General features: G+C 39.9%; 1 protein-coding gene and 1 long non-coding RNA gene across 2 annotated transcripts; one reads left to right on the top strand and one right to left on the bottom strand.

The window, feature by feature from the left end:
* Nucleotides 1–100: 100 nt before the first annotated feature.
* Acot4 (acyl-CoA thioesterase 4) lies at nt 101–5,278 on the bottom strand. Its single transcript, XM_005321208.3, has 3 exons — nt 4,610–5,278; nt 3,448–3,650; nt 101–2,695 (listed from the first exon to the last, which is right to left on the bottom strand). The coding sequence occupies exons 1-3, from the start codon at nt 5,064–5,066 to the stop codon at nt 2,093–2,095; spliced, it is 1,263 nt and encodes a 420-aa protein (XP_005321265.1). The 5' UTR covers nt 5,067–5,278; the 3' UTR covers nt 101–2,092.
* On the top strand, nt 4,861–27,818 carry LOC144377886 (uncharacterized). The gene is made up of 2 exons (XR_013439120.1): nt 4,861–5,571; nt 27,667–27,818. It is a non-coding gene; the product is annotated as an uncharacterized LOC144377886 (long non-coding RNA).
* Nucleotides 27,819–27,867: the final 49 nt, after the last annotated feature.

Raw genomic sequence — 27,867 nt, 5'->3', positions numbered from 1 at the left:
TAGCAGTCTTGAGAAAAATAGATATTGTTTTAAATCAAGATGCTTTGGGATAATTTATTCCATAGTAAGTGATTGAAATAAACTCCAAACACTAGTCATCTAAAACAAGAACATTTATTTTATTTAGTTCACATTTCCACACTTTGGGAAGGGCTTGATAGGGACAGCTCTTCTCTGCTCCAGGGTGCTTGAGGTATTAATTGGGAAGGTTCAGGTGTCTGGATCTGGAATCATCTGGGTTTTATTTTACTCAGATTATCTGGCATCTGGGCAGAGATGACTCACAATCTCATTTCACTTGTCAGTGCCACAGAGGTCCCAGCAATTGGCCTCTCCTGTGTCTTGGGCTCCCTACACCATCAAAGCCTGAATGTAGTCAAACTTTAGGAGAGGCGGCTCAGAACTGTGAGGGCGTGTTCCCAGAAAACCAGGTGATCTCTGAAGCTACACAGCACCACTTTCTCTCAACTAGATTGTCCAATGACAAGCCCATGTAGATTTGAAGGGAGGGGACCTAGGTCCCACTCTTGGTGGGAGAATGGCAAATAATTTATAGCTATGTCATAAAACTATCATAAATGGTTTTACTATGATACATTAAAGATAATTTATTGTGAACAGGATTACAGAGCTTCTTGAATATGAAGCATAATATCTTGGACATCAATTTTGGAAAATTGCCTTTTTTAAAATGTTTATTCTTAAGTTTTAGGTGGACACAATATCTTTATTTTACATTTATGTGGTGCTGAGAATTGAACCCAGTGCCTCGTGCATGCTAGGTGAACACTCTACCACTGAGCCACAACCCCAGCCTGAAAATTGCCTTTTTAAAAATATAAATCCCAGTGACTTGGTAGGCTGAGGATGGGCAATTCAAGGCCAGCCTCGGCAACCTTTAGCAAGAGCTCCTCAACAATGTAGTGAGACCCTTTCTCAAAATAAAAAATAAAAAGCACTGAGGATATTGCTCAGGGGTAGAGCACCCCTCAGTTCAATTCCCAGTACCCAAAAGAAAAAAAATTCCTGTACATTTTTCTATAGAAAATTGAGTCCATTGTTCAAAGACAGACCTACTTGTTTCTTGATTTTTCAGGTCTTTAGATTTTTATTTTCCTCTTTATTTTATAGTTTCTAGTGAACAAGAAACAAAATGTTAACAAATAGGCAAATAGCTTCACTTGCTTCCTCTCTAGTAAGTAATTTAATAGAAGAGTTGAAAACACATACAAAAATAGTGTTACCTGTGATTTTCAGTTTTTGTGTTAAAAGTCCTCTAAGATTATCTGTTTGCTTCTGAATAATTAATTCTGACTTCTGGGAACAGATTATGTGCTAGGTTCTATCCTCACCAGCCATTGTCTTTTCAAATATACTTGCACAATATTTTTGCAATGCTGAAGTAAAAGGAAGTGAGGAAATGATTCCTCTAAAGCCATTGTCTTTTCAAATATACTTGCACAATATTTTGCAATGCTGAAGTAAAAGGAAGTGAGGAAATGATTCCACTATAATTTTCCCACATCAACCCTAGAATCTGTAAATGAGATGGAAGAGAGATCAGAGTCTAATCACCATGGTGCAGAGTTTATACTTAATTACTCTACAGAAAGATGTTCCCAATTCCTCCCCTCAAAGGACCCTCCCCCCGTGAATTTCCTTATATCAACACCTTTCTGTATGCTATGGGTCAATAAAGATTCTACTCTGCTTCCAATGATTGGAATATTGGATGACCATTCTCTCACAGTGATGAAAAAATTCTCCCATCTTTAAAAGTCATCTAATACAAAGCGTTAACAAAAGAATTAAACAATTGATAGAATTAAAAAATGAAAAAAACCCCTAGAAAACCCCCCAAATTTTAACAAAGGGGGCATTTGTGCAGCTTATGTCTGAATCTTCTACCACATGCATGTGTCACAATAGCAAAGTACTATGTTGACAAATAAAGCAAATTCAATAAAATGACATGAAATATACCATAAATGCCAAATAGCCATTTAATGCTACCCAGGGGAACTTACATAGTCACTAGACACTAAAATGTGATCTCAACTCTTCCCCTGTCCATAACAATTTGGATTTGCATTTACAACTTGGGGGACACCTTGTGGGTGCCTCCAAGGTGTTGGGAGAAGAAGGACAGAATTTGCTTCCAGGCATCCACCTGGGCCTTAGAATGAGCCCTGAGCTCCCCACCCCAGATCACAACTTTGTTGAACATTTTGTGCACAGAAGCTGGGCACATGGAGAAGTAAGGAGGCTCAATGTAGTGCCCAGTCCCAGGATAAAGGATGATCCTGGGTTTTTCCTTTCCATGGGCCTGTAGTCTTTCAGAGACTATTTGCACATTTAAGTCACTCCTCCAGTTATGGTCATCCTGACCAGCAATGAAGAGGATGGGCCCTTGTGCCTTCTCTATTGGAATCATACTGGGGTTCTCAAACTTCTCCACAATATCATTCCGAATATCCACAATGTCCAGAATGCCTGAGAAAGTAACCTTGATTCGATTCAGGTCAATGCCCAGTGGTGGGATGCTAATCTGCTTGTAGTGTATAGTTGAGTTTCCGCTGCTCCCAGATCCATTGATGGATACAGTGGCTGAGATATTCTTCAAGAATGAGGCCATTGAGAGACAAATGTCAGCTCCTAGAGAAATGCCCAGAAGCCCAACACCTGGGCCCTTTACCTGAAAGAAAGGAAGAAAGAAGAGTTAAGACTTTATTCAACATGAATATGCAACTCAAAATGCTGCTAGCTTCAATATGTGAAGTATGCATAATGTCAGGTGACAGTGGAGTTTCTTCCCAAGTATTAACTATCTGGTTAAACATGAAGAAAAAAATTCTTAAATTCACTGGCAAATTTAGGAACTGGTTCTAGAGAATCGTCCATTCAAGAATGCTCAGCCATGAAGCCTGTCAAGTTCAGGCTCATTCAAGTAGCTCTGATTCCAGTCTTTATATGGCTTGGTATCCAACTGTGTGGAAGTAAGTTCTCTTCCAAGATGGCAATCATTAATCAGATCCCATCTAATCATTACAGGCAAATGATTAACTTTATGGAAACAAAGTAAGACTTCAGAGTCCAGTTCAGTAGTTCTTAGCCTCTGAACAGGTGGGCAAGTTCAGATCAGATTCTCCAAAATCAGGAAATTACCGATTAAATGACAAGCATGCAAAGATACTAATGAGAGGCTCAATTTGCTTTACAAAAGGAATTTAGGAATTGCTCAGTGAAATTGCACATGGATTATAAGAACAATTCTACATCCTGAACCCATTTGTTAGAGAAAGCGGAAATAATAAGCACCCAAAGCCTAGGAGGTCTCCAAAAGGAATCTCAGTGAAAACAGAACAGAGCAGCATCACTGCACTGGTTCTGGTGACACCAGCTATGGAGACATTTCTTGGGAGACTGATTAAATAAAGGAAGGAGAACCTGGGGGTGTTGAAGCATGTAGCACACAACTTCTTCAAAGTAGTCCAGGTGTATGTTGCTGAAATCCTTGGGGAGATCATCAAAGTTATAAAAAGCTACAGCCAATGTGGCAAAGCCATGGCCAGCCAGAAGGCTGGCCCGATATTCCAACAGGCCTCCTCCAACTCCGTAGATATCAATGACCCCGGGGAAGAGTCCAGGTCCTAGAGAAGAGAATAGGAAGGCATTATACCGCTTGAAGAATTTGCTTTCCTCTAGAGAGCTTTCCAAGTTATTTAGTGGGGTTCCTATAAATCCAAGGAAAGAGGACAGATTCCTGAGTCACTACTGAAAAGAGACACAAGTTCCTTGGAAGGAGAAAAAAATCCAAAGCATAGAGTAACTTCCCATTGGTGATTTAACCCTCCATGAGATTCTATGGTAAATTATCTGCAGGGTTTTAGGAATCATGAGTTGTTGTAAAAGAGAGCAACAGAACTTTTTAAGTGGATTAGAACTTCATTTGGGGATGGGGATGTGATTCAGGTAGGGCCCTTGACTGGCATGGGGAGGCCTTGGGTTCTGGCTTCAGCACCAGAAACAAAACAACAGGGTGCTGTGCTCGAGGGCTGCATATAGAATAACAAATAATAAAAGCTGGATGTTGTGTTGCATCAACCATTGGCGTTGTTTGTGTACTATTTCAGCTGTCTACATAGAAAAAGGAAAGAAAAACACCAGAAGCTGGCTATCTGTGAGGAAGGCAGTGAATGTGAAGTGTGATCTATGGTAGAGAAGGACATGAAGAAGTGAAGGATCCAGTAAGCCTAGGACATGAGACAGAGGCAACAAGGCAATAGCATCCTTGACCCTGGCCACTTTCCCTAAGAGCAGCCCTGCTGTGCCTGGAGAGATCTGCAGAGTAGTGATTAATAGCAAAGTGAACCAGATTCTTCCTTTGAACAATAACAGTACTCACTCTTTGGAATATAATAGAGATAAAATAAGATAATGCAAAAGAGTCTAAGGAGTCAAAAATCTTCTATTTTGATTGGTCGGCCATGAACACGGCCAATGCCAGTTTCTCAACAGGTGCTGATGTAGCCAAAACCTAGCCAGCGCAGCACAGGAAACCAACGGCTGTCCAGGCAACAACTCCTACTCAGCAGCAGCCTGGGCTCACCTGGCGGCAGGAAGAGCGTGGCCCGCACCCTGCCCTCCCGCACCGGCACCCGCTGGACCCCGGGCGGCAGGAAGTGGCGCTCGTGCAGCGCCCGGGCCAGCAGCCGCCCAGCGTCAGGCTCGTGGCCGTCCAGCACCTCCAGCTCCACCACGAAGGGCGTCTGCACGTCCCGCTTCACCATGCGCCAAAACGGCTTATCAGGCTCCATGGCCCAGATCAGCCCCATGGGCTCCAGGCCCGCGAAGCTGCCGCCCAGCGCGGGCGCGCGCTCCAGGTCCAGCTCGCCCCCTGCGTCCGCGAGGTAGCGCGCGTGGGCGCGGAAGAGCGCGCCCTTCTCGTCGCGCAGGGAAGCGCGCAGCGTGACCCTCTGCTTGGGGGCCAGGCCACGCACGGTGATGTGTACCGGCTGGTCCCAGCAGCAGTGGCTGGCGGGCTCCAGGATCAGCGTCGCTGCCATGCTGGACTTTGAGCAGAGACCCCTTGGAAGTGGTGGCTGGTGCGCGTGATTGAGTCCCAGTGCGGGTATGGAGAACCTTGGCGCCAGGAGCGCTAGGAGGCTGAACAGATCACGGTGTATCTTATACCTGTGCACTCCACGCCAAGAACTGGTCTGAGATCCAGGAACTAGTCCCTGGGCGGGCTGAAGGGACGTCAGAAGTTTTTGCAGTAGGGCTGGACATAGCCAGAGGAACATACTATGCCTGTCACCACTCCCACTTGTTTGAGTTCAAGTTGTTGGGTCGTGATGTGAGCAGTGAATGCAGTCACGACAAAGTCCACCCACTCTACGGATTCTTTGACAGCTTTTTTTTTCTTTCCTTTTTTTTTTTAACCTTTCAATAAGTTATAAATTTTTCTTAGGCTGATATTAGAATACCTGATATCATATAACTTTTAAAGAATAGGGATTTATTCTTACATTTTTGAAGACTGAAAGTCCAAGTTAGAGGGGCCCACATTTGGTGAGTACTTTCTTGCTGTGTCATTCCATAGTAGAATAACAAAAGAACATTAAAAAGTGAGAGGAGAGCTGGGGATGTAGCTCATTTGTAGAACACGTATTTAGCATACACCAAGCTCTGGGTTCAATCCTCAGCACCAAAGGGGGAAAAAATAGTGGTGGTGAGGCAACACTCATTTTTAGCAGGAACCTACTCCAGGGATAACAATCCCATTCCTGCTATAAAAGCATTAATCTGTTCAATCTCTCTTACAGGGCCCACCTTTCAACACAGTGGTATTTGGGATTAAGTTTCCATCACAGACAGACACATTCAAGCCATAACAAATTTATATTAAAAAGATCCTGGGCAGGTTTGTACCTCAATGGTGGAGGTTTATCTAGCATTCCTGAGACTCATTTTGATTCTTAAAACAGCAGAAACCCAAAACAAAACAAACAAAAAACAATAACAAAAAAATTCCAGGGGCTGTGGTTATAGCTCAGTGGTAGAGCACTTGCCCAGCATGTATGAGACACTGGGTTTAATTCTTAGCACCACATAAAAATAAATAAATAAAATAAAGACATTGTATCCATCTACAGCTAAAAAAATTTTAAATTAAAATAAATAAATATATTGTGTCCACCTACAACTATAAATAAATAAATAAATATATTTTTTTCTTTTTTTTATTGATTGTTCAAAACATTACAGAGCTCATGATATATCATCTTTCATACATTTGACTCCATTGGGTTTTGAACTCCCATTTTTACCCCAAATACAGATTGCAGAATCACATCTGTTACTCACATTTTTACATAATGGCATATTAGTGACTGTTGTATTCTGCTACCTTTCCTATCCCCTACTATCCCCCCTCCCCTCCCCTCCCCTCCCATCTTCCCTCTCTACCTCCTCTGCTGTTGTTCAATTCTCTCCCTTTTTTCCCCCTCCCCCTTGCCCCTCATAACCTCTTATAATTTTGTGTATCACTGAAGGTCTCCTACCATTTCCATATGCTTTCCCTTCTCTCTCCCTTTCTCTCCCCCCATTCGTCTTAGTTTACTGTTAGTCTTTTCCTCATGCTCTTCCTTCCTGTTCTATTCTTAGTGGCTCTCTTTATATCAAAGAAGACATTTGACATTTGTTTTTTAGGGCTTGGCTAGCTTCACTTAGCATAATCTGCTCTAATGCCATCCATTTCCCTGCAAATTCTATGATTTTGTCATTTCTTAGTGCTGCATAATACTCCATTGTGTATAGCTGCCACAATTTTTTTATCCACTCATCTATTGAAGGGCATATAGGTTGGTTCCACAGTCTTGCTATTGTGAATTGTGCTGCTATAATCATTGATGTGGCCGTATCCCTATAGTGCGCTCTTTTAAGGTCTTCAGGGAATAGTCCGAGAAGGGCAATAGCTGGGTCAAATGGTGGATCCATTCTCAGCTTTCCCAGGAATCTCCATACTGCTTTCCAAATTGGCCTCACCATTTTGCAGTCCCACCAGCAGTGTACAAGTGTGCCCTTTTCCCCACATCCTCGCCAACACTTATTGTTGTTTGACTTCATAATGGCTGCCAATCTTACTGGAGTGAAATGGTATCTTAGGGTGGTTTTGATTTGCATTTCTCTGACTGCTAGAGATGGTGAGCATTTTCTCATGTGCTTGTGGATTGATTGTATGTCCTCCTCTGAGAAGTGTCTGTTCAGGTCCTTGGCCCATTTGTTGATTGGATTATTTGTTATCTTATTGTCTAATTTTTTGAGTTCTTTGTACATTCTGGATATTAGGGCTCTATCTGAGGTGTGAGGGGTAAAAATTTGTTCCCAGGATGTAGGCTCTCTATTTACCTCTTTTACTGTTTCTCTTGCTGAGAAAAAAACTTTTTAGTTTAAGTAGGTCCCATTTGTTTATTCTTGTTATTAACTCTTGGGCTACGGGCGTTCTATTAAGGAATTTGGAGCCTGACCCCACAATATGTAGATCGTAGCCAACTTTTCCTTCTATCAGACGCAGTGTCTCTGTTTTGATATCTAGCTCCTTGATCCATTTTGAGTTAACTTTTGTGGCTGGCGAGAGAAAGGGATTCAATTTCATTTTGTTGCATATGGATTTCCAATTTTCCCAGCACCATTTGTTGAAGATGCTATCCTTCCTCCATTGCATGTTTTTAGCCCCTTTATCAAATATAAGATAGTTGTAACTTTGTGGATTGGTCTCTGTGTCCTCTATTCTGTACCATTGGTCCACCTGCCTGTTTTGGTACCAGTACCATGCTGTTTTTGTTACTATTGCTTTGTAGTACAGTTTGAGCTCTGGTATCGCTATACCTCCAGATTCACACTTCCTGCTTAGAATTGCTTTTGCTATTCTGGGTCTTTTGTTTTTCCATATGAATTTCATGATTGCTTTATCTATTTCTACAAGAAATGCCTTTGGGATTCTGATTGGCATCGCATTAAACCTGTAGAGAACTTTGGGTAATATCGCCATTTTGATGATGTTAGTTCTGCCTATCATGAACAGGGTACATTTTTCCATCTTCTGAGATCTTCTTCTATCTCTCTCTTTAGGGTTCTGTAGTTTTCTTTGTATAAATCTTTCACCTCTTTTGTTAGGTTGATTCCCAAGTATCTTATTTTCTTTGAGGATATTGTGAATGGAGTGGTTTTCCTTATTTTCATTTCAGAGGTTTTGTTGCTGATATACAGGAATGCCTTTGATTTATGCGTGTTGATTTTATATCCTGCCACTTTGCTGAATTCATTTATTAACTCTAGCAGCTTCTTTGTAGATCCTTTTGGGTCTGTTAAGTATATTATCATGTCATCTGCAAATAGCGATAATTTAATTTCTTCTTTTCCTATTTTTATGCCTTTAATTTCTTTTGTCTGTCTAATTGCTCTGGCTAGTACTTCGAGAACTAAATTGAATAGAAGTGGTGATAGAGGGCATCCCTGTCTTGTTCCAGATTTTAGAGGGAATGCCTTCAGTTTTTCTCCGTTTAGGATGATGCTAGCCTTAGGTTTAGCATATATAGCTTTTACAATATTGAGGTAAGTTCCTGTTATCCCTAGTTTTTCTAGTGTTTTGAACATAAAGGGATGCTGTACTTTGTCAAATGCTTTTTATGCATCTATCGAGATGATCATATGGTTCTTGTCTTTAAGCCTATTGATGTGGTGAATAGCATTTATTGGTTTCCATATATTGAACCAGCCTTGCATCCCAGGGATGAATTCTACTTGATCATGGTGCACAAGTTTTCTGATATGTTTTTGTATTCGATTCGCCAGAATTTTATTGAGAATTTTTGCATCCAAGTTCATTAGAGATATTGGTCTGTAGTTTTCTTTCTTTGAAGTGTCTTTGTCTGGTTTTGGGATCAGAGTGATGTTGGCCTCATAGAATGAATTTGGAAGAGCCCCTTCTTTTTCTATTTCTTGAAATAGCTTGAAAAGTATTGGTATTAATTCTTCTTTGAAGGTTTTGTAGAACTTCGCTGTATACCCATCCAGTCCAGGGCTTTTCTTGGTTGGTTGTCTTTTGATGGCTTCTTCTATTTCTTCCTTTGTTATTGGTCTGTTTAAATTGTGTGTGTCTTCCTGTCTCAATCTGGGCAAATCATATGCCTTAAGAAATTTATCGATATCTTCGCTATCTTCTATTTTATTAGAATATAGGGTTTCATGGGCTGGGGATGTGGCTCAAGTGGTAGCACGCTCGCCTGGCATGCGTGCAGCCCGGGTTCGATCCTCAGCACCACATACCAACAAAGATGTTGTGTCCGCCGAGAACTAAAAATAATAAATATTAAAAATTCTCTCTCTCTCTCCTCTCTCACTCTCTCTTTATAAAAAAAAAAAGAAAGAATATAGGGTTTCAAAATACTTTCTAATTATCTTCTGTATTTCTGTAGTGTCTGTTGTGATATTGCCTTTTTCATCCCGTATATTAGTAATTTGAGTTCTCTCTCTTCTTCTTTTCGTTAGCATGGCTAAGGGCTTGTCTGTCTTATTTATTTTTTCGAAGAACCAACTTTTAGTTTTATCAATTTTTTCAATGTTTTTTTTTGTTTCAATTTTGTTTATTTCTGCTCTAATTTTAATTATTTCTTGTCTTCTACTACATTTGCTGTTGTTTTGTTCTTCCTTTTCTAGGTTTTTGAGGTGTAGTGTGAGTTCATTTATTTGTTGGTTTTTTCTTTTTTTGATGAAAGAACTCCAGGAAATGAATTTCCCTCTTAAAACTGCTTTCATTGTGTCCCATAGATTCCGGTATGTTGTGTCTGTATTATCATTTGACTCTAAGAATTTTTTTATCTCTTCCTTTATGTCTTCTGTAACCCATTGATCATTCAATAACATATTGTTCATTTTCCATGTGGTGTAGGATTTTTCCTTCCTTTTTTTATGATTGATTTCCAATTTCATTCCATTATGGTCAGATATGGTGCATGGTATTATCTCCATGCCTTTATATTTACTAAGAGTTGCCTTATGGCATAATATGTGGTCTATCTTTGAGTAGGATCCATGTGCTGCCGAGAAGAACGTGTATCCACTTGATGATGGTTGGTATATTCTATATATGTCGGTTAGGTCTAGGTTATTGATTGTGCTGTTGAGTTCTATAGTTTCTTTATTCAGTTTTTGTCTAGAGGATCTGTCTAATGGCGAGAGCGGTGTGTTGAAGTCACCCGTAATTATTGTGTTATGGTCTATTTGACTCTTGAACTTGAGGAGCGTTTGTTTTATGTACGTTGCAGCTCCATTGTTTGGTGCATACAAATTGATAATTGTTATGTCTTGTTGATGGATGGTCCCTTTTAACAGTATATAGTGTCCTTCTTTATCCTTCTTGATTAACTTAGGTTTGAAGTTGATTTTATTTGATATGAGTATGGCCACTCCTGCTTGCTTCCGAGGGCCATGTGAGTGGTATGATTTTTACCTTCAGCCTGTGTATGTCTTTTCCTATCATATGAGTCTCCTGAAGGCAGCATATTGTTGGATTTGTTTTTTTGATCCAGGTTACTAGCCTATGTCTCTTGATTGGTGAGTTTAGGCCATTAACATTTAAGGTTACAATTGAGATATGATTTGTACTTCCAGTCATGCTTCTTTATTTATTTATTTTAGTTTGGCTAGTTTTACTTTTTGGTTATTTTCCTCCTCCTTTACTGAGATACCTCTTGTTGTTAGTTTTGGGCACTATTTTTCAATTCCTTTTCTTGTAGTATTTTGCTCAGAATGCTTTGCAGTGCATAAATAAATAAATAAATATTTTAAAAAAGAATTCCATGTTTACAATTCAATGAGTTTTCACATAGATGCATACATATACACATAAACACCAAACCCACAATAACAGAACTAGAAGCAGATCATTAGCCCAGAAGCCACTCTTTCTCTTGTCCCAGATATTTCCCTCTTCCCCAAATATTCTTGTATTATTCAGCTGGTGATTCCACAAAGAAATACCTGAGGCAATTGACCTATAAAAAGAAAATGTTTAAATCATAATTCTAGAGGTTTCAGTCCAAAATCAGAAAGCCCCATTTGTTTGAGCTTCTGGTGAGGGCATAAGATGTCAATTTTGAGGAGTGCCTGTGCACCCATCATAAGCCATAAAAAGGACACAGAGATTGAGAGACTTGGTCTCATAATCCCCTTCAAGAAACACCCCCAGGGCTGCTTATATTTTATTTAGAGACAGGTTCTGGCTAAGTTGCTTAGGGCCATGCTAAATTGCAGAGACTGGCTTTGAACTCATGATCCTCCTGCCTTAGCCTCCTGAGCTGCTGGGATTACAGATTTTTCTTTGTTTCTGGTTTTAAGGGGTACTGTCTCTGATGGGATCCTTAAGGTGGATTTTAACACCTTGGAATTTCCCAAGTTTCTGGATTAGTGTCAGTTTCCATCAATAGTAGCAGAGAACTTGTCCTGGAGCCATAAGAATGGTTATACGCATATAGACCAAAATGTCCCTCCCCCAGTAAAGCAGCTGGACTTTTGGGCATGATTAAGAAGGAAAGAGTGAAAAGATTGCCCTCCCATTCACAGGTGAGGGCTTTGAGAAGCTTCTAGTTAAGGGTCTTTTAGAGATTCCTTTTTTGATGAATTGGAGTGTTGAGAGAAGGACAGAATTCTAAAGGAGGATGGAAAAACTGGCTCCTATTTCCAAAAGGAAAGTATTTCTTTTCACTCTATGGTTGTAGTCACTTAGGGTTCCCTTACAGAGATGACAATCAAGAAGTTATGCCATGTGCTTCCTCAGTCTTGTTGTTGGACCTTGGGGGAAGCATCTGAACTTGGAGACATCCATCTCCAGGGACGTCTGACACCCAGTGGTCCCCCTTGCAAATAGGACACAGTTTGGGCAGCCTCTTTGACTCCCATGGCCATCCTGCTTGAAGTAGCCTTCCTGCCTACAATTAAAGCAGGCTGAGCAGGACTTCCCTTTCTCTTGGGAGCCTTGTTTTGGGTTGACTTCTGTAATTCAGCCACTAGGACCACTACCTTTCTATTGTGCTGTTCTTCCTTCCTTTTAATTTCCTCTTGATCTCTATGTAAAAAAAAAAAAAATCTTAGTAGCCATTTTAAGATTGTCCAGAGTTTTTTTCAGGTCCTAAGGGAACTCTCTGGAATTTCCTTTTAGTGCCTAGAGCTGACTGGTTATAAAGTGATCTCTCAAGATCAGTTGGCTCTGTAGACTTTGAGGTCATGCTGATATATTTGGTCAGAGCCTTTCCAGGAAGGTGGAAAGGGTCACTTTGGAAACCTGAATGTCCTGAGATAATGTAGAATAATTTAAAGGCTTAGTATGAATCCTCTTAATCCCTTCTATAATGCAGAGCTGAAAATGTTTGTTTCCAGTCCCTTATGGTACACTTAGGGTCCCAACAGGGATCTTGGGGAATGACTAGTTTTCCCATGGGGAAATGTTCATTTTTTTTTTCTTGGCCAGTCAGGAGATTCCTATTCCCATTGGCTGCATATAATTCATCCCCACAGACCTTGTCTATCTATAGGGCTACCACATTTTCAGTTGGGGTCAGGTTTGATTAAAGAGCAACATAACATCTTTCCATGCCAAGTCAAAATTTGAGTCAGTCCCTAAGAAGCCTCAATGTATTTGTCAGAGTCATCTGAAAATTTCCCTACATCAGACTTTATCTGTCTTAAGTTATGTAAAGAGAATGGAGCAGGCATTCTGGTGGGTCTCCCATCTAGGCCCATATCTGCTTCTCTTAAAGGCAAAAGGGAGGGATAAATTTGGGGTATTGATTTAAGTCCCTGGAAAGGATGAGTGGGAGAACAGTGTATTATTCTCCTTTTAGAGGAAGAACTTCTTCCCTGATTTAATCCTAAAATGAAAGCAGCCAGAAGTGCTGAATCTGGCATTTTTAAGATAATTTGGAGTTGTCTCTCTCAAAGTGAAGAAGGCTTGCATGTAGGGGACTTCAAACCATGTACCCTCATTTGCAAAACAGGTCTAACTCTAAGATGATGTGTAACTGATACTCCCCTCTGAGGCCCTTTCTCTCCATCCTCCAGTTCATACTCAGGCTGACTTGGATGCAGAAAAATACCAGGTATTTCTTTTTTAGAGTTTGTGCAGCTCCTCTTTAAGATACATTCTACTAGTATGTAGATGGCAGAGGAGGTATTTCCCATCTGTACACCAGAAAGAAGAAAAACAAGTTATTCCCTTTGTCTTATGATCAAGGTTTCCCCTGGTTTTTCTTCCCTGTCCCATGAGTGACCAGGGTAAAGGATTGTGGCTATTGGATTAGTTGCTCTTACTGACATGGACTCGCACCATGTGATTCACTTAGATTCTTTTCCTGGCTTTTTATAATTAACTCTGGCTTGCCAAGGTTGAGCCCACTGTTCTGTAAAACTGCTTGCTTGCTTGTATGCCCTACTCCTAGATGGCCATACAAAGAACAATGCACCAAGCAAGTTAATGCTGTAATCATGTATCTGTTGACTAATGTTTCAAACCTCTTTCCTTGTTGTAACTGGTATGAGAGTTGAGAAAGTAGGTGGCAAGGATGTGGGATCAACTGTCCTATAGTTAGGTTTGCTCATTCCTCATGGCCAGTATGGACTTGATATGTTTGTTAGTCTCGTCCATTTCCACATCAGGGGGAAGGACTGGTAGCTAGGATGCAGTGTCACAGCCACATTTCAGCAACAAGGAGGTTTTAGAAAGAATTGTTCTGAGGCTGGGTTTACCTGGATTCCGTTGTTCAGTTCGGCTTTATCTGTTCCATAAGTGATGGCTATCATCTCAAAGTGGTTGGCTGGTGTTATTTGGTTAGGAGTTGTACTTCTGCAGAATTTTGATAGTCAATAAGTGCAAAGTTGAACAAAAACAAATCCACTTCGCATAATAGTTTTAAATCAAGAACTTACTGCTAAAATTAACCAGTGATATAAATCAAATGACCAAAAGTGACCATTAGTGTGAGTCCTGTTCTAACAGTGGAGGCTGTTCTTATATGTAGTTCAGGCTCAATTTTCCAGGTCCAATATGTAGTTTTAGCAACAGCTAAACCATCTAGAGTTACCTTATCATTCAATATGCCATGACTGGATTGAATTAAGAGTGTTATAAAATGGAAGATTAGTATAATTTGAGCCTAAATTGCACTTGGAAATTTTGCCAATTCTAAGTAGACTTAAGAATTCCTTAGATGTTATTTCAGTTTTCCATAGTAGCTATTGATTATGAAATTTTAAATATAGCATCATACTGCCATATGAAAATATATAGGATAAAAAAAATAAAAGAAAAATTTTTGCTATGGTATGGAGTTTTGTTCTGACATCAATTCCTTGTCATTATTTGCAGTTTAAATGTCTCTATTTATGGCATTGAGTAGTTTCATGAACTTTCTTTGTGGCTCAGATGTCAACATGAGCTATGAGTCTTCACCCTTGAAATTTACTTCAAGTTTTCCAGCTTTAAACTTTTAGGGATTTTGGAAAAAATAGTTTCTGTTCTTTTTTTTGGGGGGGGGTAGTATTGGGAAATGAATCCAAGAGTGCTCAACCACTCAGCTATATCCACAGTTCTGCACTTTTATTTTGTACTGAGACAGGATCTAATTAAGTTGCATAGGCTGGCCTCAAACTTGTGATACTCCTACCTCAGCCTCCAGAGCAGTTGGGGTTACAGGTGTGTGTCACTATGCCCAGCCAAACAGTTCCTTTTCTTAGTGATTTTGTCAGAGAAAATGGGATTGGAGAAACTAAAAGAATATAGGATCTCATCCGGCCTATAGGTAGAGATAATTTTAAAAACTCCCAAAAGAATGAACAGAGCTAGAATCTATGATAGTTTTTCTTTAAAAATATTTTTATTCTCTAAGTTCTTTTTACTCTATACCAGTTCTTTCCAAAGATAGTCAAGATAAGCTGATTAATTTGTAAAAATGAGTTTAGTTTTCTCAGATAGGCTTGATTATTTACAAAACTGCAGTAAGAAAAATGGTTTGCCATACAGTAACCTCAGATTTAGAAACTTCTCCAGGCTAGAAAGCCACACCAAAGCCAAATTTAGATTTTCAATTGTACTACCTAGCATCTTGAGATTCTAGGACCTCCCTGCAAATGACCATTTTTACTCACTTAGTGTAGTCTAATAGATCTGCCTTCAAGTCCTATTCAGGGACAGTTTCTGTTGATTTTTCTTCCCGCAGAATGGGCCATACGTTCTTTTATGTATGCCTTATTGTTTTGTTGAAAATTGAACAATTTAAATCTCATCATGTGTTAATTTTGGACATCAAATTCTCAACCTTCCACAGTTTGCTGGGTTTGTTCTGGTATTTTGATGTCGGGTTAGGTCTGTGCCAAGGGTGTAAACTTAAGATCTTCTAATTTGATATCTTTTCTGCACATGCATGGTCCCTTTTTAATTCTCTCCATAAGTGAATTTGCTTTTCAATTTCCCAGTCTTGAATATCTGACTTCCTAATAGGAAAAAGAAAAATGGAGGGAAGGGCTAGATTGGTGCAATGATTATGAGATATCTGTACATTTATCCTTGCACTTCTAAAAGGTCTTACATATTTAAAGCTATATTATTAGCTACATAAATGCCCATAATTCTGCTAATGTCTTGCTGGATTGCTTATTTTATGAGTACATCACTACCAAGAATCAATTTTACATTTTACAGCCTACTTTGAAGCTTGATGTGGACATGTAATAAAACTCTGGCCTTAATCAGGTGAACGAGCATGTGCCTGCAGTCCCAGGATGAAGTAAGAGAATCTCTGATTCAAGTCCAGCCAGGGAAACTGAGTGATTTTCCCCATCTCGAAAAACAAAAACAAAACAAAACCAATTCTGGCCATTAGTAAAGGCAAAAGTGGAATGTGAAAATATGGGAAAGTATTCTCAAGGGAGAGGGTGTGCCCTTCTGTCCCTTCTTCCAGTTGGCTAGACCTGGATGTAACAACAAGAACTGGAGTAATTAGCTTGCCTTAGACCAAATGGTCATAGCTTGGTAATTAATGGTCATAGCTGTGGAAATTAATCCTTGCCTTGGGTGACTAACCTGACTTTTTGAGAGAGTAATTAATAATTGATTTGTTTAAGCCACTGTATTGAGGAATTTCCATGAAGAGAAGTCATCCCTAACCTAGTTCTGTTTCCACCATCAGCCATGATATTTGGGCTGTGCATCCCAGAAAGTTTCCTAAGGCTCATAGGACATTCGTCTGGTTTAGGGAGGATGTTCAGATCCTAGTCAAAGAAATTATGAGCTATCCACTGTCTTGGTAAGCTTTTGCATTGCTGTGACCAAAAAAAACAACAAGAACAACTTAGAGGAGGAGAAGCTTATTTGGGGCTCATGGTTTCCAAGGTCTCAGTCCATAGACAACCAACTCCATTGTTCTGGGTCCAAGATGAGGCAGCACATCATGGGGGAAGGGCCTAGTGGAGGAAGGCTCATGGCAAGGTCAGGTGTAATCCCTTCAACAAGCATAGCTTCCTTGGTCCCAGCTTTATGTTCATTTTTCTGGTCAAACTGCAAGTTGTCAAAATCCGTCGGCTCTACTTATTGCTCCCAGTTTTCACAGTAAACCATGTGCAACACCATGACATACAAATAGGAGATTTTACCTATTGAGACAGATATTTACAGGATTTTCTCTGACTTTGCTGGTAAGGCCAGTGAGGGAGAAGAGTGTGGTATAGCTAGTAAAGAGGAAATGATCAGGGATCTGTCCAGCACTAGGAATCCATGCAGAAAACACTGCAAAGACCGTGCCATGGAGCATCACTTATTAACTTCTGACAAGGTTACCTGACATAACAGAATTGTTCTCTGTCGTCTATTAACCAAACAAGGTGGTGTTTGTGCTCTTGTTAACAATGTTTTTGAGTTTCAGGGGAAAAATGGATATATCAGGAATTGATTTGTAAAAAAATAAAAGGAATCAGATTATGATAATCATAAATTAAAGGATTTTTTGGGGGGGAATGCAAAACTGAAGATTAAATACTGGGCCTAATTAATGCATGCTAGGCAAGCACACTACCATTGAGATTCATCCCCAGCCCTTTTTTATTGGGATTTGAGACAGGGTCTCCCTAAGCTACACAGGATGGCCTAGAACTTTCAATCCTCCTGTCTCAGACTCGAAAGTAACTGGATTACAGGAGTGCACCACTGTGCCTGGTGAGGCTTTTAAATTCAATTAAAGTTTAAGAAATGTTTAAGTTCCTCATCTATTCATCTTAAGTGATACATATTTTTTTTTATTTTCCTGTATATCACTGTTCAAATAACTTAGGTAATTCATCTAAAAAATGTTTTGCTGGCTTTTGAAATAACAAAATCATAAGTGTTTATATATATAAACAGGAATATAACAAAATTTTTTTTGTTAGGGGAATTCATATTCATCCAAAGAGAAAATACCACTGAACAAAAATATAGTTGATTTGGAAATTTTTATTAAGTTTATATCCAACTAATAGTTTATGGCTAAGGTGTTGCTTCCATTCTAAAAGAAGAAACTCAAAAGGGACATTATAACCTTTCTGGTATTATAGTCATCCATTGGTATCTGTGGGAGATTGGGTAGGATGCCTACAGGTACCAAAATCTTCAGAGGCTCAATCCCTTACATAAAATAATGCCACCACCAGCTTCCCACAAGCCTCTCAACCCCCACCACTCCTCCTGCTCTTGAGGCCGATTGGCTGGGTCACATGGGCGGAGCCAAAAAAAGTCCCCCAATGAGCAGCTCCGTGGTCTGAAAGGGCGGGGAAACAGCCCAATGAGCATCACCACAGAGGAGCCAGTCAGCTGGCAGCTATAAGTTTGCTGGGGCTGCTGTGAGCCAATCATCAGCTGGCAGCTGGAAATTTGCTCTGGCCCCTTTGGCTGTGGCTCTCAACATTTCCCCCTCTCTGTTTAAACAACAAGCATGTGGCTTAGGGACCATGCCTGCCTTAGGTTGTCCAATAGTACATATGGTCCTTACCCGTCATTGGATGAGCTGACCTCAAGGCATCAGCCTCCTGTCTTAGGTTGGTACCATTGCAATTGGATCTTACCCATCATTGACTACCGGTCTAGCATATAGCCACACCTGTGGATAGGTCTTTGTACCAGTGGGACGGTGAGGTTCTTTGTCTCACCTCTTTTGGCCCCCAAATTTTAGCTGAATGACCATCACAAGCAGAAGGGAGGAGGATACACCAAGCCAATTGACGGCTCCTTTTGGAGAAATTGTACCACCAATGACACCATCAGCAAAAATACCCCAACATTACCACAAGTTGCTTCATCAATAGATAGTTCACAATGCATACAAGTGATACATAGTCCAGGCAAGTTCTGCAAGCAGTTCAGTGATAGCTATTGTAGAAGCTGTAGATTGGTTTTATCTTTGTCTTCACCGGCACTGGGATGAAGATAGGAATTCTGGCAATAATGGCTAAAGAAAAAATTATGTAACATTCCAGAAGGCACTAAAAGAAAACAATTTCCTGAACAATTTACATTATCTTTAACAGAATTATTAAATATAATGAAAAGGAAAGGTGAAAGTAAACAAACAAATCTGTTAACCTCCTTTTTTGTTCACATATTAAAACAATCCTCAACAGCTGTTTATCCAATTTAAATTAAACCATTTAAATCACATGAATAAAAAAATTTGGATCCATTTTTTCATGAGCGCTCATCATATGTGATATATGGACATATGTACATACCAACATACAACATAAAACACAAATGTGCACACATAATCTAATACATACAACACATAACATAATAGTAAAGGCCTTATAACTTTTTACAGGTGAAATCTCCATTGCAATGTTTAAAAACTCTATAGTCAAAAAATAGAACTGATCAGGAAAACATTAACCTAGGTCTGTATGAGCTCAAAAAACAAAATAGAACTTCATGATGTGGGAAAGGGAAATAATAAAATAAATATTGAAAAAAGCATCCTGGTTCTGTTGCAGATGTAAGGGTAGCCAAACTGGAGTTCTGGATATCAGCTGTTATGGATTTGAGACAAATCATCTTCTTTTTGGTCTGAAGAAATCACTTTAGTTAATCTCTCTGGAATCCAAATTGGCTGCTGTTTTCCCTGTAGAAACATACAAACAGACCCCCGACTCCAGACAATCACTGGGTCAGGACCTTAGTTAATCTATCTGGAATCCAAATCAGCTGCTGTTCTCCCTGTGGAAACACACAAACAGACCCCCGACTCCAGACAATTACTGGGTCAGGGCCTTTCCATTGTCCTGTTAGAATATCCTTCCAAAGTACCTTGGGCTTATGTACATTTTTTGGACACATATGCCTTTCCGCAGCACTAAGCCCTGATGAATCCAAATTTTAAAAGTTTAGAGTAAAAAGAGTTATTTTAAGTTTATCTTTGGGGAATATATACCCCTTCCCAATTCCGTCTTTTTGCTTTAATAAGTACATTTTAATAGTTTGATGAGCTCTTTCAACTATGTCTTGTCCCTGTGGATTGTATGGGATTCCTGTTATATGAGTAATGCCAAATGATGAGCAAAATTGTTTAAAAGAGGTAGATGTATAACCAGGGGCATTATCTGTTTTTAACTGTTTAGGAACGCCCACAATGGCAAAATTTTGTAAGCAATGAGCTATAACATCTTTAGTTTTTTTCTCCGGCTGAAGGGAGCCCATCAAAAATCCAGAAGAAGTATCAACTGTAACATGCAAATATTTTAATTTTCCAAATTCTGGCAAGGTGTGACGTCCATCTGCCAAATATGGTTAGGTATCAGTCCTCTAGGATTGACTCCAAGATTAACTTGTGGTAAAAAGGTCACACAATTTTGACATTGTTTTATTATTTGTCTAGCTTGTTCCTTAGTTATTTTAAAATGCTTTTGTAAAGTATTAGCATTGACATGGAACTTTTTATGAAAATTTGTAGCTTCTTCTAGTGTAGAGAAAATATCTATGTCATGTGTAGTTTTATCTGCTAAATCATTGCCCAAACTAAGGGCTCCAGGCAATCCTGTATGTGCCCTGATATGTCCTATAAAGAATGGATCTTTTCTGTCCCAGATTTGACTTTGTATAGTGGAAAGCAAAGAGAAAACAGTAGAGGAAGGGGAAATCCTACCAGCATCTTCAAGGGATACTATAGCATTAACTAAATACTATCAGAAAATAAATTAAATACAGAATCTTTAAACATCACAAAAGCTTGTAATACTGCATTAAGCTGTACCTTTTGAGCTGATTGTTTGGGTACTAAAAATGTAAAAGTTTGATCACGGGTAATTATTGCTGCTAATGAGGTCAGTGAATATATTTGGAGCATTCATGATAGGTGTTTTTCTTGTCATTTTTGGAAAAATTACAGGATGCAATGACCAAAAAGACAATAAAGGATTAGATGGTAAGTGGTTATCAAATGAAACATTAGATTTGCACATGATTATTGCCCAAGTATTTAACTCATTAGCTAACTCATCAATTTGATCCATAGTATATGGAGTAATAATTTTATTGGGAGAAATTTCAAACACTCCCTTTGCTACTTTTATTCCTTTGAGTATTAATTGTCCTACTGCCTCAGGATACCTAGTAAGAATAGTGTTAGGAGAATAAGATAAATGTGTCCATAATAATTGACCTTCTTGCCAAAATACTCCTGTAGGAATATTTTTTGTTGGTAGTACAATAAATAATAAAGGCAAACTTATATCAATTCTATCCAAATGCATATTTTCCAAATATGTTTCAATGATTTTTAATGCCTTTCTTGCTTCAGGTGTTAACATTCGGGGTGAATTTGGATCTGATGGACCATTTAGGATATCAAATAAAGGTTCCAACTCTCCTGTTGATATACCTAGATAAGGCCTTATCCAATATATGTCTCCTAATAACTTTTGAAAGTCATTAAGTGATTTAAGTTGATCTACTTGTATTTGAATTTTTGGTGGACGGACCATGGTTGAGGATAATAGAATTCCTAAATAATTAATTGGAAAATTTAATTGTACTTTATCTATTGCTATCTCTAGATTATAATTTTTAACAAGTTTGTAAGTGTGGCATAACATTCTAGCAATGTGTTTTTATCTTTGTGTGCTAATAATACATCATCCATATTGTGAAATATTTGTAGTTCAGGATTTTGATTTCTAAGTGGCTGGATTGCTTTGTTAACATAAGTTTGACACATAGTTAGGCTGTTAGCCATCCCTTGAGAGAGTGCTTTCCATTCATATCTCTAATCAGGACCTTCATGATTCAGTGCAGGGATAGTAAATGCAAAATATGGACTATCCTCAGGATGAATTGGAATTGAAAAAAAAACAAGCCTTAATATCTATAACTAAAACATACCAGGTTTTTGGCAAAGCATACAATTGAGGAATCCCCAATTGAGCAGGTCCCATAATAACCATCTCATTATTAATGGCTCTTAAATCTTGCAATAATCTCCATTTACCAGATTTCTTTTTGATGACAAAAATGGGAGTATTATGGGGAGATACAGAAGGTTGTATATGCCCTTCCGCTAATTGTTGTTTGACCAGGTCATAGGCTGCTTGTATCTTCTCTTTAGTCAGGGGCCACTGAGGAACCCATACTGGTCTTTCTGATTTCCAAGTAATTTTTATTGTCTCAGTGACCCCTCCTGAAAATCCAACCCATGTCTGTCTGTTCCTTGATCTATTTGTATTGGTGCTGCTATACCTTGTTCTTGTTCTTCTAAACTTTTTCCTTTAAAACCTTGTCTAGCCATGATAGTGGGTGCATTTGGATTGATGTTATTTGTTAATGTTAGTGATAATTGATTTAGGACATCTCATCCCCATAAATTTATGGAAGATGATCCAATACATATGGCTGTATAGTTCCTTCACATCCTTCAGGATCCTTCCAATCTAATACCATTGTACTTCTATGAGGATTAGTCGCCACTCTTAGGCCTTGAAGCGTTTGAGTGGCTTGTTATAATGGCCAATGTTTTGGCCATTCTTGACGAGAGATGATGCTAAGGTCTGTACCTGTGTCCAGTAGCCCATTAAATTCATGTTCTTGAATATTTAGATTTAGCATGGGGCGAGAATCTGAATTTAAAAAGAGCATCGCCCAATTTACACCTGTGGAGCCTAATCCCCTGGAACCTCTTTCTACAGTACAACTGGAAAATTTATCATGTAGGCTTGGTATTATTAGTAACTGTGCTATTCTATCTCCTGGTGAAATTACTGATATACCCTTTGGAGAACTGGCTATAATTTTTATTTCACCTTCATAATCAGGATCAATTACCTCAGGACTTATCATAAGTCCTTTTAGAGTAGAAGAACTGCATCTCAATAATAAGCCTACTGTTCCTTGGGGAAGAGGTCCTTTACACTTGTGGGAATGATTTTGAACTCCCATCTCTGGAGTTAGTACTGTTCTGGCAGAGGTGTGGATGTCCAATCCTGCACTTCCTCTGGTTTGTCTAGTGAGGGATTTAATGGACAATGTGTCCTGGGCAATACCCTGATGGGGTTGCTAGGTTCCTCCAGTGCTCCATATATTTGTGGTCTTGGGCCCCAGAGCATTGGGCCCCCCTGTTCATTTTTTAGCAATGGAGCTGGATGCCTTTCTCCATGATATCGTGGATAGACACCTGGTCCTTATTCGTTTTTTGATAATGGAGTACCCTTTATGGTGGTATGAAAATGGCATTCATTAGCCCAATGTCTCCCTCTACAGCATCGTGGGCAAATACCCAGTATTCTACTCCTTTGATACCAAGTTTTGTTAAACCCTCCTCCTATGAGGCAATTCCTTTTTTTTTTTTAAAGAGAGAGTGAGAGAGGAGAGAGAGAGAGAGAGAGAATTTTTAATGTTTTATTGTTTAGTTCTCGGCGGACACAACATCTTTGTTGGTATGTGGTGCTGAGGATCGAACCCGGGCCGCACGCATGTCAGGCGAGCGCGCTACCGCTTGAGCCACATCCCCAGCCCTGAGGCAATTCCTTTTAAAATGTCCTGTTTGTTCACAATTGTAGCATGTTTTTGGCCTGGCATCTAAAACCTGTTGTACTGCAGCTGCCATGACTTGCCCTTGTTCATTAATGTCTTTACATAATTTAAAATATGTGTTTAAATCTTCATGTTTCCATGGTCTAATGACTTCTCTGCACCAACGATTCACTTGCTCATAAGCCAGTTGTTTTATTAGTGGCATTGCTTGTTCTGTATTCCCAAAAACTCTGGTAGCTGTTTGAATAATTCTATCTACAAATTCAGCATAAGGTTCATTAGCTCCTTGTATTATCTTAGATAATTGACCTTGTAAACCTCCATGTCCTTGTAAAGTCTTCCATGCCCTAACCACATCTACAGCAATTTGTGAGTATACGCCAGAATTATATGCAATTTGTTGCTGCTGATCCTCATAAGGTCCCTTTCCTAACAACATATCTATATTTCTCTGAGGATAATCAGCTACTGCATTTCACCTAGCCATCTCTTTGCAAAATTCCTCATTGGCAACCTTTCATAACAGGTATTATCCTTCATTTAGCACAGCTTTACACATATTAGCCCAATCTGCTGGCGTCATGTTCAAGTTGGTAATGGATTTGACCATGCTTACAGTGAAGGGTGCTTGAGGACCATAGGTTGTTACAGCCTCTTTTAGCTGCTTCACTGTTTTGAATTCTAAAGCATGGTGAATTTGCTGCCCTCCTGCCTGCTCAAATGCAGAGCATGTCAATATTTGAAATCCTGTCTCAGAATCCCATCTATCAACTGCGTGGGTTGGGGGCCTCCCAGCATATGGAGGTAGCGCTATTGGTTGGACACTTACACGCTCTGGTGATACAAAGGTGTTAGTAGCAGTCTCCTGTTGTAACTTTTCCCCTGATGGCTTTTTCTGCTCTAAACTTTCTTCCTCTGTCTGAATAGCTCGAGAGACCTTCTCTTTTACTTGAATTTTTTCCTCTGTCTGCCTAGCTCAAGAGACCTTCTCTTTTACTTGAATTTTTCTACTATAACTATAATACAACCCAACAAGATAACGCCAAACAAAACTGAAACAAAGTGAAACAAAATTGGGACAACAAAAAATCATTATAATAACCTTTCTATCCTCCTGAAATGTCCATCCATCCTTTCTCCCTATCTGTTCCTCAGAGGTGAGCGGTTTTTCTTCCATCTTACACATCTCCAGGGACAGGCAACTTAAAACAAAAATGAAGCAAAACAAAAGAAGAATCTTAAAATGGCTACCCATCCTCTCGCCCTGCCCTCAGGGGCAAACAGTTTACCTTATCACTTACCCTTAGTTGTTCCCTGTGTGGGCCACCAAATGCTGCAGTCTGGTGGGGCACAATTCAGGAGCCACTTGTCAAGCAGAAATGAACTTTATTTAGAACACACACGCCACACTACATGAACTCTTCAGGAATTCCCTCAGAGCCCACCTGCCACCACCAGCTTCCCACAAACCTCTCAACCCCTCCTCCATTCCTCCTGCTCTTGAGGCCGATTGGATGGGTAGTGTGGGTGGAGCCAAAAAAGTCTCCCAATGAGCAGCTCCGTGATCTGAAAGGGCGGGGAAACAGCCCAATGAGCATCACCGCAGAGGAGCCAGTCAGCTGGCAGCTAGAAGTTTGCTGGGGCTGCTGTGAGCCAATCATCAGCTGGCAGTTGGAAGTTTGTTGGGGGCCCTTCGGCTGTGGCTCTCAACAGGCAACGTCTCGTCCTTGTACTATATGCTTGCCCCAACAACGGCCACAGAGCCATTGATTATGAATGCAGCCATGATGCCCTTCAGGAAAGAGGATATGGCAAGGCAGAGTTCTCCTCTTTTGGAATTCCCAAGCAGCCCAATCCTTGGACCCTTTACCTGAAAATAGGACAGAAAAATAAGGAGAATGAGACCGTGAACAGTGTGGTAGGGTGAGCAGTGCCCACCTAGAAGTTAGGTGGACATGAGCCTGCACCTGGGCTCTATCAATATCATAGGTTTGGAAACACTATTCAACCTCTGTTAAGCTCAGTTTCCTTAACAGTAAAATAAGGCTCAACCCTATACCACAAAATCCATGTGAAGTTCAAATGAAAAACCACCTATAAAGCTCTGAGCATGATGGTTAGAAATAAGAAGCTTTCAAATCCCAAAACAGCTTGCTATGTAGTGTGTGGTGCCTTTATACTTCAATGGGCCCTGCACTCATGGAAGTTCGTGGTAGTCCAAAGAAATTTAAGGGGAACCTAAGTAACATTCCATTTGTAAGTAAGGCTCTAGGATGCCCATGAACGTACTGGGGAAGAAAAGGCCTAGGCTTCAAAGAAAAAACTTCTTCCTGAAATTAACAGTTATTTCTTTATTTTTAAATATTTGTAGATAAAAAAGGACACAATACCTTTATTTTGTTTATTTAGTTTTTTTATGTGGTGCTGAGGATTGAACCCAGGGCCTTGTGCATGCTAGGCAAGCGCTCTACCACTAAGCCACAACCCCAGCCCAATAGTTATTTCTTTAGAGAATATTGGAATCAATTACCTAGCAGACAAATAGTATATGTATGCGTATAAAGTCATAATCAAGTATGTATGAAAAACCCAAAGTATCAGTCTACGTACATTGATCTGACACTAATCATAATTTATTTTGTTCTGTATGTATTTTGTTTCTAACACGTAAATTTTAGCAGGTAACAAAATGTTTTTGTTTTTTTTTGAGAGAGAATTTTTTTAATATTTATTTTCTAGTTTTCAGCGACACAACATCTTTGTTTTTATGTGGTGCTGAGAATCGAACCTGGGCCGCAACATGCCAGGCGAGCGCGCTACCGCTGAGCCACATCCCCAGCCCTAACAAAATGTTTTTAAAAAATCACTAGAATTAACTCCTGACAATTGACAACACTACCACCACCACTAATAATACTAATAGTTGGCATTTAAATCTTTGCTAATTGAGGCTTTTCTTCCTGAGCTCTGTCTAGTCCCATCCACTCCACTTTAAAAAAATATGCATATATTTAATTTTTAGTTTTAGGTTGGCACAATGTCTTTATTTTATTTTTATGTGGTGCTGAGGATTGAACCCAGTGCCTCATGCATGCTAGGTGAGCACTCTACCACTGAGCCACAACCCCAGCCCCACTGTTTTCTTTTTTAATCAGTGCCCCATTCGTGTCCTTGTTAGCACTTGGAATTTTAAGTTTCCTTGTTTCCTAGCCCTCTCTCCCCTGTTCCCACTTTATATTCTAAGCTCATGTGGACATGAACCTGATCTTCCTCACTCTGTACCCACTGTGCCCAGATCCTTTGCCATGGGAATGAGTACCTGCCCATTTCAAGGGCTTCACCAGTGTGATCATTTAACTCTTTGTAACATACCTGGAGGTTAGACACAGATTCACAGAGCCAGAAAACAGTGACACTTCTGAGGTGACCAACCCTCCTGTTGAGCCTGATGCTATCCTGGTCTTAGCACTCATGGTCTGTGTCCCAGGAAACCCACTGTACTGGGCATACTGGGATGCTAAGTCCCCTTACCTGGAATTCATACCTGAGGTTTCCCTATTTATTCTATGCCCTGTGGGGTTGTCCTAGCTCAGAAATTTACTTTTCTTAGGCTGGGGTTGTAGCTCAGTGGTAGAGTACTTGCCTAGCACTAGGTTTGATCCTTAGCACCACATAAAATAAATAATTAAAAGAAAGGTATTGTATCCATCTACAACTCAAAAAAAAAAAAAAGAAAGAAAAAGAAAAAAGATATTTACTTTTCTCTGTAAATTTGTAAGAAGCTCAATATTTAATTTTGTCATAGAGTAAATCTCTCAGGTCACAGGGTTGAAAATCTGACCCTGTCTCGGGCAAATATTTAGGAATCAATAAACTAAAAGATCAGTCAACCTGGGGGTGATGAAGTAGATAGTTCACAGCTTCTTCAAAGTACTCCAGGTGAAAGATGTCTCCGCTCTGGGGAAGGTCATCATAGTTATAATAAGCCAGAGCCATCACAGCGAAACCCTTGCCAGCCAGCAGACTAGCTCGGTACTCCAGAAGGCCACCTCCAAGTCCAAACAGGTCGATGATCCCAGGAAAAGGCCCAGGTCCTTGGAAAGAAACAGAGCATAGAGCTAGTCCTCAAACAACTTGGAATCAGACTCTCATTTATTTGTTGTGGGGAGAGGGGCAGGCTGGGGGTGCTGAGCACCCAAAGCCTCCTTTCCTGTTTCCCTGGCTCTACCTTGTACTGCAAAAGGCAAGCATGAGACCCAACCTCCCTTGTGACCCGGTCTCATTCCCATGAGTGACAGAGTTAACACAGGTTAGTATTCACTCAGGCCAGCAGTGTTGCCATTGAGTCCACAGGAGCCACAAGCATCCAGCTTCAGTGATGGCCTGTCCAGGTTTGTTTGGGTGGTAGAATCTCCCTTGGATTCTCTCAGTTTTCTGATCCTGATCCCCAATATTCCTTTCAACTTTGTTCTTAATCAATGGCTTTACAATAAATTCCTTTCCTATTTAGGTAACCCAGAGTTTGTTTTTGATGCTTGTGATTCTAAATTTGAATTGATTTGAATTTCCAGGAATTGTGATGACTAAGCTGGTTGAGGTGGCACACATCTGTAATTCCAGTGACTCGACAGACTGGTGCAAGAAGATCAGAAGTTTGAGCTCAGCCTCAGCAGCTTAGCAAGACCCTGGCTAAAAATAAAAAATAAAAATAGCTGTAGCTGTGGCTCAGGAGCACCCCTGTATTCAATCCTCAACACAAATTAAAAAAAAAA

The sequence above is a fragment of the Ictidomys tridecemlineatus genome, chromosome 5 (assembly GCF_052094955.1).
Source record: "Ictidomys tridecemlineatus isolate mIctTri1 chromosome 5, mIctTri1.hap1, whole genome shotgun sequence".
In the NCBI taxonomy this organism is placed as follows: domain Eukaryota; kingdom Metazoa; phylum Chordata; class Mammalia; order Rodentia; family Sciuridae; genus Ictidomys; species Ictidomys tridecemlineatus.
Note: the sequence above shows the minus strand (reverse complement) of the source record. Positions and strands in the feature narration are given on the sequence as shown.